The sequence below is a fragment of the Podarcis vaucheri genome (assembly GCF_965113315.1).
Source record: "Podarcis vaucheri genome assembly, chromosome: 16".
NCBI classification, from domain to species: Eukaryota; Metazoa; Chordata; class Lepidosauria; order Squamata; family Lacertidae; genus Podarcis; species Podarcis vaucheri.
The window spans coordinates 40,983,147-41,001,345 of NC_138754.1; the positions used below are offsets into that span (position 1 = coordinate 40,983,147).

At 45.9% G+C, this 18,199-nt stretch overlaps 1 protein-coding gene across 2 annotated transcripts in view; it reads left to right on the top strand.

Moving 5' to 3' along the window:
* Nucleotides 1–3,671: 3,671 nt before the first annotated feature.
* The window catches only part of DNAH10 (dynein axonemal heavy chain 10), a gene marked incomplete at its 5' end in the record, with an annotated part of 126,838 nt that continues 112,310 nt past the window's right edge, over nt 3,672–18,199 (top strand). The window contains 10 exons of one of the 2 annotated variants that reach the window (XM_082203725.1): nt 3,672–3,891; nt 5,247–5,327; nt 6,725–6,867; nt 8,123–8,231; nt 10,510–10,625; nt 12,384–12,600; nt 13,173–13,330; nt 15,856–16,086; nt 17,086–17,276; nt 17,636–17,834. In XM_082203725.1, coding sequence (XP_082059851.1) covers nt 3,672–3,891; nt 5,247–5,327; nt 6,725–6,867; nt 8,123–8,231; nt 10,510–10,625; nt 12,384–12,600; nt 13,173–13,330; nt 15,856–16,086; nt 17,086–17,276; nt 17,636–17,834 — 1,665 coding nt within the window. Of the gene's footprint in view, nt 3,892–5,246; nt 5,328–6,168; nt 6,281–6,724; nt 6,868–8,122; nt 8,232–10,509; nt 10,626–12,383; nt 12,601–13,172; nt 13,331–15,855; nt 16,087–17,085; nt 17,277–17,635; nt 17,835–18,199 lie in introns of those variants that run through there. The other variant, XM_082203726.1, reaches the window with a different exon arrangement.

Consider the following 18,199-nt stretch of genomic DNA (forward strand, 5'->3'; position numbering starts at 1 on the left):
CGCACGTCTTGTAGAGGAGCCCCGCCAACACGTGATGCATGAAAGCTTGAAAAACGTGGGAGCCATTTTGCAATCCAAAAGGCATAACTCTATATTCGTAGGTGCCCAGGGGCGTGAACATGGCTGTCTTCCACTCATCTCCTTCCCGCATGCGAATGAGGTTGTACGCCCCTCGCAGGTCCAACTTGGTGAACACGCTGCCCTTGCGTACTTTTGCGAGGAGGTCGTCGATTCGGGGCATGGGGAAGTCCGATGGCTTGGTCACACTGTTCAAAATGCGGTAGTCCACCACGAGTCTTTTTTGGGGCGTGTCTCGCTTCTTAACAAAGAATACCGGACTGCCCCCCGCTGCCCTGGACTCTCGGATGAAACCGCGCTCCAAATTATGATCTATGAACTCTTTGAGTTCCTGCAGTTCGTCCTCAGACATGGAATACAGCTTCCCTTTGGGCAGCGCCGCCCCCGGCAGCAGGTCAATCTTGCAGTCATATGGTCTGTGGGGGGGTAGCCTGTCTGCCTCCTTCTCGCAGAAAACCTCCAAAAATTCTGCGTACTTGTGGGGAATCGCTTGCAGCGTGCCTAGCAGCAGCTGTGACTCCTCTTGCTCCCCTTCCTGCCGGGGCATGATGCAGTGTTCAGCACAAAAGGAAGAGCCGAAGGTCAGCTGCCTCTGGTACCAAGCCAGCGTCGGGCTGTGCTTGTCCAGCCAACTCATGCCCAATACAATAGCCGTGTCCGACAGTTGAGTGACGTTGAAGCTGATGATTTCCTTGTGATTTCCAAGCCGCAGCACCATAGGTGGCGTCTGCTTCACCACTTGCCCCCCTAGCAGCTCCCTGCCATCCACCGTGACAACCTGCAGGGGCAGCGTGGCAGGCAGCAACTGTATAGCGTGCCGGTCGACAAAGTCCTGCCCTATGAAGTCTGCATTGCTTCCCGAGTCGACGGTGATTGGCACGTCCATGGTGATTCCATTGGGTAGCTGGAGCGATGCGGTGAGCCTCACTACTGGCTTGGGCGGGAGGGGGTCCATGGGCGGTAAATTCCCTGGGGACTGCTTCACTGACACGTCTGGCTGGGCCCCAGTGCCTCTTCCTCCAGCCAGACATCGTCGTTTCCCTGCTGCGGTTCTCCTTGATGCGTTGCTGCAGTCACCATTGCCGAAGCTGCAGTGTGCTTGTGGAGCCTCCGGGGACACTCTTTCGCCATATGCCCTGGATCCTCGCAGATATAACACTTCCTGTTCCCTCTAGGAGGCTTCGCTTTCACTGCTGCCGGTGCTAGGGCTCTGGCTGCTGACTGAGCCCTTGCACTCCCAACCTCCATCGGTTCCACCCCTCCCCCTGTTGGAGGCGTGGATTGCGCACGCGCTGCTTCTCTGGGAAGGAAGGAGGAGCCCCTGGCTGGTTCGCGCCCGCTGTGCCCTTCTTCCCTGCTCCACGGACGTTCTTCCAGCCGCACCCCCACCGCCAGCGCCCTCTGAACGATCTCCTGCGTGGTCCGGGGTCTCTCCCCCCTCGCAATCTCATCTTTAACCGAGCTGTGCAAGCCCTCCCAAAAAAGGTCTCTGACAGGAGCCGAATCTCTGTCCCATTCCAGGGCACTGACCAAAGTGAAAAAGCGGGCATGGTACTGCCTTACGCTGGCTCTCCCTTGCCTTAGTCCATGCACCTCCTTCCGGGCAAGATCCACGTCAATGCTTGATAAAAAACACCCATCCATCGCTTTAATAAAGGCGTCCGCATTTTGGAGCGCAGGATCCTTATCTCTCCACAAATTGCGCAGCCATGCTTTTGCGTCTCCATGCAAATGGGACATGATGAACCCCACTTTCTCTTGTTCATCTCTAAAGTCTTTGTGCAGTAGTTGCAGTGCACACATTACGTCTGCTCTAAAGTTGGGGTACTGTTGCAAATTCCCATCGAAGTGAGAGACCAGACCGCCTGTGCGTCTCCCCAACCCAATCCCCTCTGGTTTGGGTGTCTGTTGCCCTTGCTTCGTAAGCACGTCCAACCTGACCTGGAGATCCCTGTAGGCGGCAGCTGCGTCCTCCTCTCTCTTCCTGGATGCCAGCGCCTCGGCATTCAGTCGTGACACTGCTTCTCTCAGTTCCGCTATTTGCTGTTCGGCCGTCATATTGTCTGCCGTTCGTGAGCTCTCTAGTAGGCACCCGCTTTCTCTCCTCTCCGCGAGGCCGTGGATGCCCACAATTTGATGAGACGGAGCTTACTGTCAGGGTTGCTTCCAGATCCTAGCTCACAGAGGATCACGCCAGCCAGCGATCATTAAATAAAAGTCTTTATTGAGTTACAGTCTCCATTCTCAAGCTGCTGCGCGCAACTCTACGTCTTATGCTTAGATCGGCGAAGCTCCGTCTGAGTCTCCGCCCCTTGTGCACCAACTTAATATCCTAGCCCTGCTCCACCTTTTCCGCCTGACAGTTCTCCTCTGGGTCCCTCTGCCCCCCGGGGTCTCTTCCTTCCGGGATTCTTCTGACGCTGACCCCCCGGACCCTTCTGTCTCCTTGCGCCGGGCTTTAGGACCTGGCTCCCTTTCCGGGCTGCTTACTGCGCCACCTTCCTGTGCATTTGAACTTGGCGCGCGCGCCCAACCTTCCACTTTCCGTCTAACCGTCTCTTCGCTCCCCGATGGAGGTGTGGCCACTCCTGACTCGTGCCCTCCCTCCTGTTGTGAGCTGCCAGCGCTTGATCCCTGGCGCCCTTCCTCATCCCTGCTCTCTGGCGGTGACGCTGGTCCCGATTTCCAACTGCTCCCCTCTGAGTCCCCTCTGGCTCTATCTTCCTGGGGTGTCCCCCTAGTCTCCCCCCTTGCCCTGGCCACTGGTGCTCCTTTTTGTGAATCTTCTGATTCACTGGAAAGACTCGGAGATCTCGGGTCGTCGTCATCACTCATCTTTTCTTCTGCCTCCTCCCCCTCGCTCTCTGTTTCCTCCCTTTCCCTCGCCTCTGCTCCTGAACCCCTGACAATATATATAAAATAAATGTTCATAAATGTACCAAGCACACACACAAACCACGTGTCTGAAGCACGCAGAAAAAGTCCTGAAACCATTTTGTCCCTCCCAAATTTACCTATTCCAAATAGTACATTGAAATGATGGTTAATGATAAAGGCTTGATGTTGTCGGAGTTTGCTAAGGCTAAGGCTAGCTTGGAAGCAGTGGCGTAGCGTGGGGGGTGCAGGGGGGCCCGGCCGCACCGGGCGCAACATCTGGGGGTTAGGGGGCGCAAATCCACGGGTTGGGGGCGCAAATTACTTGCCTTGCCCCGGGTGCTGACAACCCACGCTACGCCACTGCTTGGAAGATTTGATTTCTACCCTTACAGAATTTATGTTTGCGCTTTTTTAAAAAGTGGAGGATCCATGAGGATCCGTGTAGACCCGCCTTTCACACACACACACACACACACACACACACACGGAGTCCGTATTAAATTATTTCTCATAAATGTACTTTCTTGAATTCCGCACGTTTTTCTATGGACATGGAACCCCCCCCCCCGCGCGCGCGCCGTGTTTCCTCCGGCCCTGGGTGGCGCGCGCGTGCCCTGCGGCCTGGCGCCGTTGCCGTGGCGACGGAGGAGCGTCGGTTGGCCCGCTAGCCGAAACCCGGCCGAGGCGAGCCGGCTGCGGGGCGGAGGCGAGGAGGCATGGACGACGTGCGGGTGCAGTGGGTGGGCGACCGGCTGCAGAGCGCGCTGGGCGTGAGGGACGGGGCGCCCTTCGAGGAGCTGCTCAACCGCAACGACGGCGACGAGGCCGAGGTCCTCCTGCGCTTCCTCAACCTGGGCGCCAGCGCCGAGGAGGGCGAGCCCGCCGCCCTCTTCTTCCGCCAGGAGATCCGCCTCGACGAGGTCGACGTCGAGATCGGTGGGCAGGGGGCCTCGGGGCGCGTGCAGAGGGCCTCGCCCCCTTCCCCGCTTCCGGCAGGGACCTCTCGGGGAAAGCCCCCGCGCTCGCCGCCCTCCAGATATTATAGGCTGCAACAGCCCTGGAGCTGATGGGATTTGTAGTCCGCAACTGCCCTCCTCCTTCTTTGCCCCCTGAAGGGACTCAAGGCGACTGATGGGTGAAAGGGAACGGCTGCGCTGCAAACGGGGGGGGGGGGGAGAGAGAATCCAACAATTAAAAAACCAATTAAACATCAATGAAGTTATATATCTATCTGGAGGGGTGCCACATGGGCTGTCCCTGGAATCCTCTCGCCGCTCCTCCCTCATAGGAACATAGGAGAAGCTGCCTCCTATCAAGTCAGATAATTCAGCAATGCAGCCTAGTGTTGCCTGCACTAACTGGCAGTGGCAGCAGTTATCTAGGGTTTTAGATAGGGGGTCTCGGGACGGCACCTGCACTTTTCCTACAGAAAGTGAGCTCTAAGAGAGCCTTTGAGCATTTGCTGAGTGCCTTAACTCTCCGCACACAGAATGACCATAGCCTTGTGTGCCATCGCCTTTCATTTGCCACAAACACCTGCCTGTTAGATAGAGTGTCTCTGAGCATATACAGAGTGCTCTGATCCAGTTGCTGAGCAGCAACATCCTTGCATCCTTCCTCCGACATCAGTATCTTCTGCCTTGACTATGTAAAAGAGTTATGATATATATATATAAAAAACCCACCTGCATGTCTCAGAGTGCTTTCCCACCACTTTACTGTGATTTCCCCCAGTCTGTATCTGTACTGGAATTGTTCTAAAAATGTTTTTATTGTTTTATCGCTTGTTTGCTGCCCTGGGCGCCTTTGTGAGGAAGGACTGAGTATGGATTTAATAAATAAACACCACAGTCTTCAGTCCTTCCCTCATCATAACTTTCAGGTCCAAAGTTTCTTTAGTTCCTCCCAGGTAGTCAGCCCCAGCATCTTTGTTTCGGGATGTCAGAAATCGCAACTGAAGAAAAGCTGTTCAGTTGTAACAATATAATACAATGTAACCATTATTTTATATATTCCAGGGCTCAGTTTGACTTCAGTTTGACTTCACAAACAATCTTCAAGTTTAGGCCCTGGGTCAAATTGTGCACTCTGAATAGTTTTTCTTTCTGAACCTGCTAACTTCAAAGGAGAGGATTCCTTTATGGAGTCTCTTCTTACTTGGCTGCCAGTGGACAGAGGAGTTTCCTGTGTGCATTCAGAGTCCATGCAAAGCTCTGGACTGGGCTCACGAATCCAGCTTCGGTTCTTTGTAACTTCTGTGTGATGCTTTTCTTTGTTTCTTTCTGAAACAGATGTTCCCTATGAAGAAGACGAGGAAGATAATCGTTCAGAGAAGATGGCTGTAGCGTCCAGCAGTTCAATGGTAGAATCAAGTACGTAAAGGAAACAATTCAGGAAAAGCCTCACTAACAGCTGGAGACTCAACTACAGAAAGAGTTAGAGTTAAATTAGACGTGTTTTAGGATCACAGTTTCTTTGTTTTTAAAAATGAATTGTGGGATCAGAAGGTATGTAGCACTCTGGAACACGGTATGTATCCAGGTAAGTGAATATAGGATAACAGTCTCTGGTTATGGGCTGCAAGAAGATCGAACCTATCCATTCTTAAGGAAATCAGCCCTGAGTGCTCACTGGAAGGACAGATCCTGAAGCTGAGCCTCCAATACTTTGGCCACCTCATGAGAAGAGAAGACTCCCTGGAAAAGACCCTGATGTTGGGAAAGATGGAGGGCGCAAGGAGAAGGGGACGACAGGGGACAAGATGGTTGGACAGTGTTCTCGAAGCTATGAACATGAGTTTGACCAAACTGCGGGAGGCAGTGGAAGACAGGAGTGCCTGGCGTGCTCTGGTCCAGGGGGTCATGAGGAGTTGGTCACGACTAAATGACTAAACAACAAATATTTTTAGGGGCTTAACTTGCTGGACTACAGCTCCCATCATCCCAGACTATTAGAAATCTGAAGGCTAGGAGAAAAGCTTTTAATGCGTAGACCCTGTTGAGAGATAGCAATTGCTGTCAAGTGTAGAAGCCCTGGCTTATAAGGACCAACATCTGGTTGCTTCAACCATTAATTATTGGGAGATTCAGTTGCAGAGTGGTACTTACAGCCTTGGAGAAGTAGGGGGGAGATTTCAATATTCAGGGAGTGGAGAGCCCCAGGCAGGCCTGAGGGCCAAATGTGGCCCTCCAGATCCCTCCATATGGTCCTTGAAACTCTTCCCAGGCCACCCCCACTCACGGGCTCTGCTTCACATCTTTAATATTTTTCCCTGAGTGGAACTGTGATAAGAACTCTTGCTTGTCTGGATGGAGAATAGAGAGAGGTGTGTGAGTATATTTAGAAACTAACCTAGTGTACAAAAGGGAGGCGGAATGCATTTGTTGTCCTGCCCACTTTTGCTTCTGGCCCTGCTGGGATGTGGCCCTTGGAAGGTTGCCCAGAAGAGAGTGAGTAATCATTGTGCCATTATTATTTGCATTGTGTTTTAAATATAAGCTGCCTCAAGAACTTTGGTTGGTAGGTGGGATGAAAATCCTCCTAAATAAATGAATGAATTAGTAAATAAATATTGGCCATGCCAGCTGGGGCCAATGGGAGCTGGCCCTCACACTCCTGACTTCCCAGTATCTCGTCAGAGGTATAATGCTGCTGCACAAGGAGGCTCTATTTCGCTGTACTTGGCCTCTCCCACAGCTCAGGTTGCATGATTGATATGTTGCACTCATGTTTGCCACTGACTTCTTATTCCAAATATTCCTTTTTTTAGAGAGAGATCGAAAAAGCAAAAGTTCTCTGCCCGAAGCTGGCGAGAAACCTCTGGTGGACCACACTTCTGCAGCTTCCCTTGGGTCCTTGACTGATATAGAGCATGAACTGGGTATGGGCGGTGGAACAGTTAGGATGTATAAAGTAAGTGTGTTTGTCTTCAGTGCTGGCTTTTCAGTGCACCAAAAACATGGGCTTTCCATGGAAAAGTCAAAGCAAATAGGTCTGCTCAGTGTATTAGGAAACCTTGCACAGATGGGTTGTATCCAACTAAATTACAGTAGACCCCCTGAAATTAATTCATCTAAGTTAGTCATGTCCATTTTGAATGGATATACCTTGAGCAGTACTATCACTGGATGCAACACATTCATTATGAATTCCATTGAGAAGCCCGTCATTTCATTTCCAGATAATTTCATAAGAATCTCAACTTTCAGGCTCATTTTCCATTTTCATACATAGTTAACATGTTCTATATAATTTTAAATATAATTTCCCAAAGTTTCATTATCTGGCAAGAGTTTTTCAAAATCACATTTTGAACATGAATAAAACAGCCAGAAGCATGATATGCAAGATGACTCAGAAGTTCTCTGTTCCCTCCTCCAAAGTTCAGTTAAAGATCTCCCAATCTTAGCTAAAACACAAAATATTATGTTAAAAAGCTTATGAATGTTACACTGGTCAGTATAGAATTATCCTTCTCTTTTGTGCTTTGACATTTTGCAGACCTTCTATTTTGTGAGCTTTCCGTCCACTTGTATATGGTAGACTGCAAGCATGAATATACCTCTATTCCATTTCTGTCCCCATTCCCATCTCTTTTGTCTTTTTACTAAAGTTATTTTTCTTAAAGAATGGCTTCTCACTTTTTATTTTCAGTCATGACCTACTTCTTGAATTTCTGAATAAATGCACACAATTGTGTGCACTCTGGAAACAGCTTTGCAGTTCTCTGGCCTGTGTAGGAACCAACCAGTCATGCAGGCACATAGGCAAAATGAGGGTTTTTTTTTTTTTGTATCGTAGGCCATATTGACATATCTAAGCAAAGAAGACCCCAGGTCTGAATGGCATCCATCCAATTTTTTTTAAAGAACTCAGATGTGAAATTGCTGAACTTATAATAAATTTCTAACAAAATTTTTTAACTGCCTCCCTACTTCGTTCTTCCTTTTCTCAGCTTGTACTTTTATTTCTTTCCCCTGTCTCTTGCTCCATTTCTGTTTCCCTCCTGCCATATCTTTGGAAAATCTGATGGGTAATTCTAGATTGCAATTGTTGATAATGGATGGACAGGCATGTTTCCCCAGTCCTGCTTACATGCCTGTCAAGGCACCAGCATGATCTCTGTAAACAGTCTTACCTCCTGTCAATTTGTCCCTTTCTATTTCAGAAAACCATAAAGCGGGAGGTTTATAACCTGTATTATCACATGGCTATGAACAACATCCCAGAAGACTTTGTGGAGACTGACATGGTGTATTTTCTCAGGGACACTGCAGGTATTTTACATGGAAGGAAGGCTAAGAAAGGAAGTTATGGTTAATAATAGATTAGATTCTTTCCAGATGGATCCTATGAGATCTTGATCCACCTTTGAAACCTGCTGTTTTCAACCTGAGGAGCTCAAGATTTCAAAGAATATTTCAACAATATTTCAGAAGAAAAGTGGGTGTGATTTTGCTTAAAGGTGTCAATAAGTTTTATATTGTGTATGTGGTCTGGTCTGCCCAGGGGTGTAGGAAGAGGGGCAGTGGGGGCGGACCGCCCCAGGTGCCCTCAATGAGGGGGGTTGACATTCCCAAGCCTACCCATAGCCATTGGGATAAGGGGGGAGCTGTGCCACTTTGCCGACGACATTCCCCCCTTCCCCCTTCGTTTTGACAGCTTGGAGGAGGCTTGGGAGTCATGGGCGGGCAGTGCACTGAATATGGGCGGCTCGCTCCACCCGCAGCGGCAGGGCACGCGTGCCGCTCTGGGCACGTGAGCGGCTGTCCCGCGCCTGGGAGGGCACCCTCCGTGCCACTCCCCCCTTGGGAACATGCCCGCCCTGGGCAGCGTGGGCATATGCTCCGCCGCTGGGTCTGCCCATTGTTCAGTCCCTTTTCAGTTCTTACCAGCCACACTTGATAAATGATTATTCCTCTGTCATTTCATCTCCTGTACGAAACATCCATTTTTTCAGTCCTGCCAGCCCTTATCAAATATAATAATTATTACAAGAATAAAAACAACAAAATGATTTATTTTTATTAACACAGTATAACTGGTGGAGGTGTATCACATAAGCAAGAAATACAGGTCTCTGCTCCAACAAGTTTCTGGTTTTGAGGTTGAATGAAGGAGGGAGAAGCCGGGTAAGAAGGGATAAAGATGGGAGCCAAGGCTAACAACTGGTCCTCATGAGCCTCAGCTAGGAGAAACTTTCATATACAAATACATATCTACATCCCAGCTCCTAGAAATCAGGGATTCTAATTAATTACTTTGGGTTTTTTTAAAGGCTTTTTGTTGCTGCTGTTATTTAAGGTTTGAGGATGAGAAATTCTTGTGTGGCTACAGCTAATCATCCAGCAATCCAGCGTTAGATCAGGAGTGGGGAACATTTGGCCCACCAGATGTTTCTGCACTACAATTTCTATTAGCTTTCCAGCCAGCATAGCTGGGAGTTATAGCTCAGCAACATCTGGAGGGCCAAGGGTTCCTTACACTTGCATTAGATTCTGATCAACTGCCACAATAGATAACACCAGATCTGTGTTATATGTTATTTTATAGGTCAGGGAACCCTGATTCCAATGTGTAAAGTCAGAATCCTACCTAGTTAGCCTATTGATATATGATTTCCAAAGGGTAGTTTGTGAACCATGAGCAGACCATCCTTTTCCTGAGTGTGTGCCTATGGTGGTATGTAATCTAAAGACTGGATCAGAAAGTTTAGCTGCATTCCAAGCAGCACCGGCTGCAGATTTATAATTCCCTGCAGTAAAAAATTAAAACATTAAAAATTAATGAGATAATATTGGAACAGCTGCTTCTTAAAAGTTTGTCAATGAAAGAATGAACACAAGCAAGAATGTATGCCAGTGGATTCATTACAGGTGACTACGCCTGTGTGGGAACTAGAGTACTGCGAATAGGTACTGATAAACCAGGCATTCTGCTCCGAAGTTTGCTAAAGTTGTCACTGTTTGTAAAATGGAGATCTATGGAAAAGAATAAATACATGGGTTGTTTGTTTGTTTTTAAAATAGGAACCAGTGTGCTAGTGAAGGCCTAACAATGTATTATGTAGTAGTAGTTGTTGTTTCTTTATTAATTACAGGTGTGAGGTGCCTCAATTTTTATTTAACCTTCTTTCCCCCACCACAATCTTGTACTGTAGTTAGACTTTGAGTAAAAAGCTCTCATTACCACCAGTGGAAGAGCTACAAACTTTCCTAGGCATGTAGATGATCTTTGAGTGCGTTCCTATAAATAGTTGTACAGTATTAAGTTGTTGGAAACAATCCTGAGTTCATAACACTAGACATGCAGCTTAAATTATTTTTTATAAATAAAACAAACAAACAAATAATATGCCTGCCCTTGGGGAGTTGGCATACCAGGCATAAAACATCTAGGCTAGGCCAGCTGGTTTTCTGTGTGCAGAAAGGGAAGCTCACCTGCTGTTTTTGGATGTAGTAGTGTCCCAGAAGGCACATGATCTTCCTGAACTTATCGGGAGTGTTGGGTTAGAATATTTCTTTAAACAAATCCTTGCCTTCTTTTGCTGCTTAGAAACCGTTAGTGAACCTAATGACTTGACTGAAGCGAAGGACGTCCTCCCGGAAGTACTGGAGTACGGCATACTGAATGGCCATACCCTCATGATGCTGAAGCAGCTTTTTGCACTGGTGAATGTTTTTGTTTGTTTTTAAATTTCTTTTTCAAAAATAGCTCCCCCACCCCTGAGACCGAGGTGCTGCAAACTCAGTGATTTTGAGTCCACAGGTTTTCTACAGAATTTAATGACTATTTATACAGAATCATAGAAAATGCATGTGATAATAGAAATCACTCGAGCTGTGAGGTAAAGGTAGTGGTTTCAAGAGAAGGAATAGCTGAATAAACAATTATCATTCTGCATTCATCAGTCATAGCACATTGTTAGTGTGGTGTGACAGCAATGGGGGAAATGCTTGCTATAGACCAGGGATGCTTAAAAAGGATGGGGCAGATAAGCCCTGCCCCACATAATTGATTAGAAGATGTGGCCATTTGAATGGCAATGCCCATCACCTTTGGGGCCCAGCCCCCTGAAATATTTTATTGGGGGGGCGAAGGGACCTTGGCCCCTAGGAGTTGGCTCCTGTGCTATAGACACTCCCTTCAAACCTCATACAGCTGCTACCACAACAAAAATTTGAATATATTTCTGGTGACTACCTTATCAGCAACTCATTTTAGTGAACTACCATTTTTAGATGTAATTCAAAACTTGTAAGTTGGATATTAGCCCAAGCAGTCAGGAGTGGGTTTGAGAGTGAGTGACTCCAAGGTAAAGGTTTATAATAATTTAACCTTCATTAAAAAAAATAATAGACCAGAGTTTACATAGCATTTAAAGTAGAAAAGCCCCCCAGATGATGGCATGTAGCTTTCTATGCTAACTGGTTTGTGTTGTGTGTTTGACCAGTGGTGACCTCACCATACTTTGTTGCAGAAAAAAAGTTTTTGGTTCAACCCATCACAAATGATGGAGAGAAACACATTGAGCCTCAGACAAAATAGCAAGAAGAAGCAGGAAGAGCCCATTATGGACTCCTCCCCCTCCTGACAGCTATTTTATTCCAGGAAACTTCTCTTAAGCAAAGAAAAATGCTGTTTCAAGTTCCAAGCTCCACTTTTTAATCAACAACAAGAAATGGTTTTATACAGAGAGGGAAAGACAGAGGCGTAGGAAGGGGGGGCGGGGGGCGGTCTGCACTGGGTGTCATCGCTGAGGGGGGTGACATTCGGCATGTCACCGGCCCGCAATTCCCAAGCATACCCCGAGCCATCAATGTGTGTGTGGGGGGGTGGCATAAAAAATTCCACACCAGGTACCACCTGACCTTGCTACGCCTCTGTGGAGGGACAAACAGGGTAAAACCCTAAAGTGATTTTTTAAAAAAATAAACCTGTCAGGCACTTGAAGAAGAGGGAGAAAAAGGTGGGCCACTCCCCTGAAGAGAATAAGAAAGGGCAATCAGGATCCATAGTCTGAATGTGTTTTTACGGGAGTGAAGTTAGGAAGAGCAGAGTTCATTGGGGGGGGGACCTTCCACTGACTGCATGCAGCCTAAGAAGACACCCTAGAGTTGCTTCTGTTGCACAAACTCTCCTGGAAATAAGCTCCATTGAACACAGTGGGACTATCTTCTGATACGTATTAGACCTATATCAACAATGTTTGGCTAGCTGTCCCCTCTTCCTCCAGAGAAGATGGATTGTCATTACTTTCACACATAGCAGCAGCTATAACTGGATCCAGTGGCAACTAGGATTGCCTGAGGCAATAGCTTTCTAACTTTTTGCTTTTAACTGTTTCAAAGTTACAAATTAATTTAGCCATTATATTTTAAATGAAAGCAAATAGAAGACAGTTAAACAAAACATGCTTGTATTTTCAGGTCTTTCTGCCTGCAATGTGTCATAACCAATATGATATGGATGAGTCCATTCCTCACCTAGAACCTGAAAAGGCAGAAGGTGAAGATGCTCAGCCTGTTGTGAAGAAAAAAACATCACCAGAAGCATTAGACAGCTTGCATAGCCTAAGGAATGAGTTCTTGATGAATATGCAGAAATTCCTAAGCCACATTCAGAGAACCATACAGCAGATAGAAGGTAAGTCTCAGTCTGATCTTATGTGGGCGTCTTAAAGCACGACTGATTGGGTGGTGTAAATGTGTGAAATGCAAAAATGAGTTTGTATCCAGTTACAAAACCAGCTGTTGGACATTCAGGAAAATGGATTTTTGGTTGCATTCTAATCTACCAGCACTGTTTGTGTAAAAATGGGCAGAGGTGCATTCTCCCTTTCCTTCACTCTCCTTTTTATATATTTTAATCTCTTCTCTGTATAAAGGGTGTGTTGGAGGAAATGCTTGTTAGCATCACCTAATTTCCCAGACACATCTGGAATACTGCAGTCGTAAGCTCAACAACTTTTCTGTCCGGATTTTCAGTGTTTGAAATATGGCAACCCTAGCTTCACCCAAATTTATTACCTTCACCTTTTCTCCATTCTTTGCTCTCTGGAGAAATTTAGAAGGTTCAAGAAGAGACTTGTCAGTATAATCTATAATGCCATGTCTTCTCTGCTTTCTGATGAAACCGACAAGCTAGGGAATATTCTTGTCTATTTCATTAATGATTGGGACATTTTTACTGTAGCTAATAATGTTTTCTTTCAACAGGGGAAATTAAATTAGAAATGCCAACCATAAGCTTAGATGGTGATGTGAATGACCTTGCCAATGATCGGGATGTGGTTGATACACTGGAGACACTTGCAGCCAATTGGCTCATGTTAATATCCTCAGCAGATGAAGAGCTTCTGAAAAAAGTCCCCCAGGTAATCTATTTCAGCATTCTGTTTTCCGAGTGGCCAGTTAGGTCTGCTGGGAAGCCCACAAGCAGGCAAGATGGTAACACCCCTTCTCCTGTGATCTGTTCCTAGCATCTGATATTCTGAGGTTTATTGTTTCTCTGTCTGAGGATGGGTTAACATAGAAAGGCAGGGAAACTATGTGGTTGTTTTTTAACCAGATGCTAATCCCTTGAGTTCCTCCTTCAGCTCTTTTCCCACTTTCAACCAGGACAGCAACACTTCCAAGCAGCTTCTCAGCATTTTCTACTTCCTTCTTTTATCTCAAATACATCAAGAACACACTCAGTATTGCTGCAGACTTTCTGAGCTGACAGTTGGTAAACCCAGATGTTTATTTCACAGATAGTGTTTCAGAGCTTCTAGGAGTGCTTTGAAACTCCTGGACCTGTTGCATCTCCAGCAAATGCAGAGACACCCTGATTTATTGCCCTAAGTCACTCTTATATAGAACTCTAGCTTGTGCCAGGCTTCCTCAAAAGGGGAGGGTTTTCCCTCTTTTGCTTCTCTATGGTCCTGGCATGTAAAGGGGGACATCTTCTCAGCACTTTTCTGTCTACAGCTTCATAACAGATGGAACTAGAGGAGGCGCTCACAGGACCAGCACCTGGTTAAAAACCTATCATACAGTTTCCCTGCCATATTAGGCAATAGCGGGAGTTAACTAGGAGTAGGAGTAACATTTATACCTGCCCTTCTGACTGGATTGACTGACTGGCATCCTAATGGATGTCTTGTTCAACCCAAACCACAAGGAACTTTCATGGTAAGTGCCTGAAGCTCCTTTCTAAATGTAGAGGTTCAGTTTACTTTTCATGGTTTATGGCCATTGACAGATCTATTTCATTTGCACAAATTATGTCTTGCAACTTAGGACAGCTAGCAAAGTAGTAAGATAAAGTAAAAATACAATAAAAACAGAAAAATAAAAACACACATATAAACTAACAAAGCAGTAATTGTCCAAATAGACAGTAAAAATAAAAAAACTGCTCTCGAGTTAATATTATCTGTTCTTAAAAGCTGATACCTAAATGATACTATCAAGTGGTCCAGTGGGCATTCCAAATTTGAAGAGCCATAGTTATACCTTTTCCAGCTCTATGACCTTCATTTTCTGGTTTTATTTCTTCCATTTTTGAGGTGAAATGACTAGAAGTGAATATGTCTGTATGTATTGTGTAGCTCAGGGTGGTCAGACACATGGCCCATTGGGTTGTATGTGGCCCTCAAGGCTATTTTTGGCGGCCCTCCAGCTCCCCAGCCTCTACCTCTGCCAGGACAGCACAGCCAGACTGGTGGCCCAAGGCAGGCTGCTGCTGCTCTTCTGCTGGAGGAGCTCTGTGGAGCCACCAGGCTGCGCTCTTGAGCCCACTTGGAGCATAACTGTGTCCCCAGGGCTCCAGAGCACCAGAGCCCCCCAGGAAGAAAACAATGCAGAGAAGAAGTGTGGAGTGGGTAGATATCTGTGTATGTTTCAGTATGGAATACAGTGGTGCCTCGCAAGACGAAATTAATTCGTTCCGCAAGTTTTTTCGTCTAGCGAATTTTTCGTCTTGCAAAGCACAGTGTCGGAAAAGTTTTGGAAAAGCTTCAAAAATCACCAAAAACCTCAAAAAAAGGCTACCACACCACGTTCTATTTGTTGCTCCTCGAAGTCAAGTCGCAACTTATTAACGGTGTTAAGAAAAAGGAAACAAACTTGCAAGACGTTTTCATCTTGCGAAGCAAGCCCATAGGGAAATTCGTCTTGCGAAGCAGCTCAAAAACCACAAAACCCTTTCGTATAGCGAGTTTTTCGTCTTGCGAGGCATTCGTCTTGTGGGGCACCATTGTACTTTGCTTTCTTTTTTGTAATACAGAGAAGTTTGCGCTTTGGGTGAGTGTCTGTGAACAAGTGTTTTCAAACATGAACTTCATAAAGTCCAAAACTTGAAACAATTTAGCAGACAATTCACTTGAGAGTTGCCTGTGGATGTCAACAATTAACCTCAAGGCCTTGATCAACTTATGAAGAATTCTCTAGCTCAAACATCTCATTGATGCCTGTGTTGTTAACAAAAGTGCATGCATCTGTTTTGTATTAAATCTGTGTAATCAATAAATATATTAAATTGTGTATTTAATTCAATGTATTAATTTGTATTTAAATATTTATATTTAATTAAATACATTAATTGTGTATATTCAATAATATTAACTATATTGCAAACATTTTAATTTACGATATGGAAATTTAATTTTGTGTGTGGCCCCCAGGTTCTGTGTCAAAGGACTTTTGTGGCTCATTTGGTTTCAGAGGTTGGACCACCCTGTTGTAGTTGTTTTACTATACAGCTTGCTTCCCTGTGTGCAACCGGCTGGACACAAAAATGTTGCAGTATATGGGTCCATGGGAAAAACATCCTGCAGGCTTACTGATCAGAGTTTGTGTGATGTGTCTGCCTTTATTCCAAAGTACCTGGTCTCATCTTAGTTCCTTTCATCCTCAGGGGAATGGCCCACTAGCTGAGATTGACCTGTGGCGAGAAAGAAATGCTACGTTGAGTGCCCTCACTCAGCAGCTCAAACTGCCATTAGTCAAAAAGGTCTTGGAAGTGCTCACGGCGGCTAACATAGCAATTGTGGATAGCTTGCAGATAGTCATAAATGAGCTCTGCAAGCACCATGTGGAGGCAGTTGATAATGTGAGGTTCCTTTCTACTCTTGAACGACACCTAAAGGTAAGTTTTTATCAGCTGCATATGTAACATTCAGTAGCAGCAGGGCACTGTCCAACAATGTCCAAAGGTTTTGGATACAGAGTTCATAATTTTTTAACACCTCATGATGACTCATTTGTACATCACTGTAAGCCATAAAACATACTTTGCCATACATGCCCACTTTGCTCCTGTCTACTAGCAATGAGAGGAAAGAAGTCACATTCCTCTAGCTTGGTGTTATGAGCCAATCAGGGATTGTGGTTTGGCTCCCTCCAAACAAGCTATGGCGGCACACCACGGTTTATTCTTGGCTTACTAGTCGTGCTTTGTTTTAAGCAAAACAAACCACAATTCCTGGTTTGGATGTAATGCTAAGCTATGGTTCATTGTTTGCTGCCTCTGCATATTCATGGAGGAGCAAAGAGGGACTGCACAGTAAGCTAGGGTTAATGGCTTATTGCAGAGTACAAACACAGCCAACAACACTGTATTATCATCTAGGAGCAATAGCAGCTGCTTCTTGTAGCAAAGGGCCTTTGTCTTAAATCATTGGTGCTACCAGGAACTGAATCTAGGGCCATTTGCTTGCAAACCATCTCATGTATCACCTCTAAAAAAACAACAACCCGGAGATGCAATTAAGGGTACCAACAACTCCCCCCCCTTTTATGTATTGGAATAGCCTGTGTCACTTTCTGGACAGAGTTTGTAAATAGTGACAACAGCATTAGAGACTCAGAATGGTGCAGCCAAGCAGCCCCAAGGCTGCTCAAATCCTTTAGGAGATGAAATAAGGAGACTTCCTTCCCCCCCGAGTAGTGTTCCTGATGAGGTACAATCTTGGATATGTTTAATTAATTCAGTAGAGCCTTTCTGTTGGGGGCCCTTAGTGACCCTACTATGTACTCCCTACCCTTTCCCTTTTCATTGGGCTGTACCTCATTTTATAGTTCCGAAAACATGTGTCCTATTCCTTCATTTTATTTTTTTTTACAATATTTGCCATTGACTCAACAGAATTTAACACACGGCACTGGCTTCAACATTGTCTTGGATACAATTCCCTCACTGATGAATGCCTTGAGAATGGTGTGGATTATTTCACGGCACTACAACAAGGATGAAAGGATGATCCCCCTAATGGAAAGGATTGCCTGGGAGATCTCGGCAAGGGTCTGCAAGGTTGTGGATCTACGGACTTTGTTCAAGTATGTGGCATTTCCTTCTGTAAACTAAGCTAAAGTCTTGTTCTCAGGACCTTGCACCAGTTACTTTGCTCACCCAGGTTGAGTGCAACTCCCTGCAGATCAGGAGCCATCCTCAGGAATGTGTGCTGCAGTGTAAATCTGGTTTTTCATCACTTACCTGCCTCATCTCTAGACCATTGTTTAGAGTTACACCCACTGCATAGCACAACATGCCATTTTTTGTAGTGCCAGGGTCCAAAGGTTATTCGTTTCTATGATGAAAGGCAAGAAATACATTGAATCTTTTGAGTGTTGAATATGGCTGTCTTTTCTTTTTGAATTTTGCATCAATTTTTGTGTGCTTTTTTATGGGCTCATAGGGAAGACAGGCAGCTTGCAAAAACCAAAATGATAGAAGCCAAACGGACTCTTGAAATTTGGAAGGAGTCCTATTTTGACATCCGTGCCAAAATTGAAGCTTCAGGAAGAGACGCAAGATGGGAATTTGACAGGAAGCGTTTATTTGAAAAAACTGATTATATGGCCATAATCTGTCAAGACCTCTATAACATATTGCAGGTAAGAGCATGCATGAATTATTGAAGAATAGTGTTTTCTTTACATCATTGTTGAGCCCAGTCTAAGGTCTCCTAATGTGTGCTGGAGTTTCAAGACACACACAGAGCTCCAAAGACGCACAGGCTTTCCTCACATCTTTTGAGAGCCAGTGTGGTGTAGTGGTTAAGAGCGGTCGTCTCATAATCTGGGGAACCGGGTTCGCGTCTCCGTTCTTCCACATGCAGCTGCTGGGTGACCTTGGGCCAGTCACACTTCTCTGAAGTCTCTCAGCCCCACTCACCTCACAGAGTGTTTGTTGTGGGGGAGGAAGGGAAAGGAGAATGTCAGCCGCTTTGAGACTCCTGAAGGGGAGTGAAAGGCGGGAT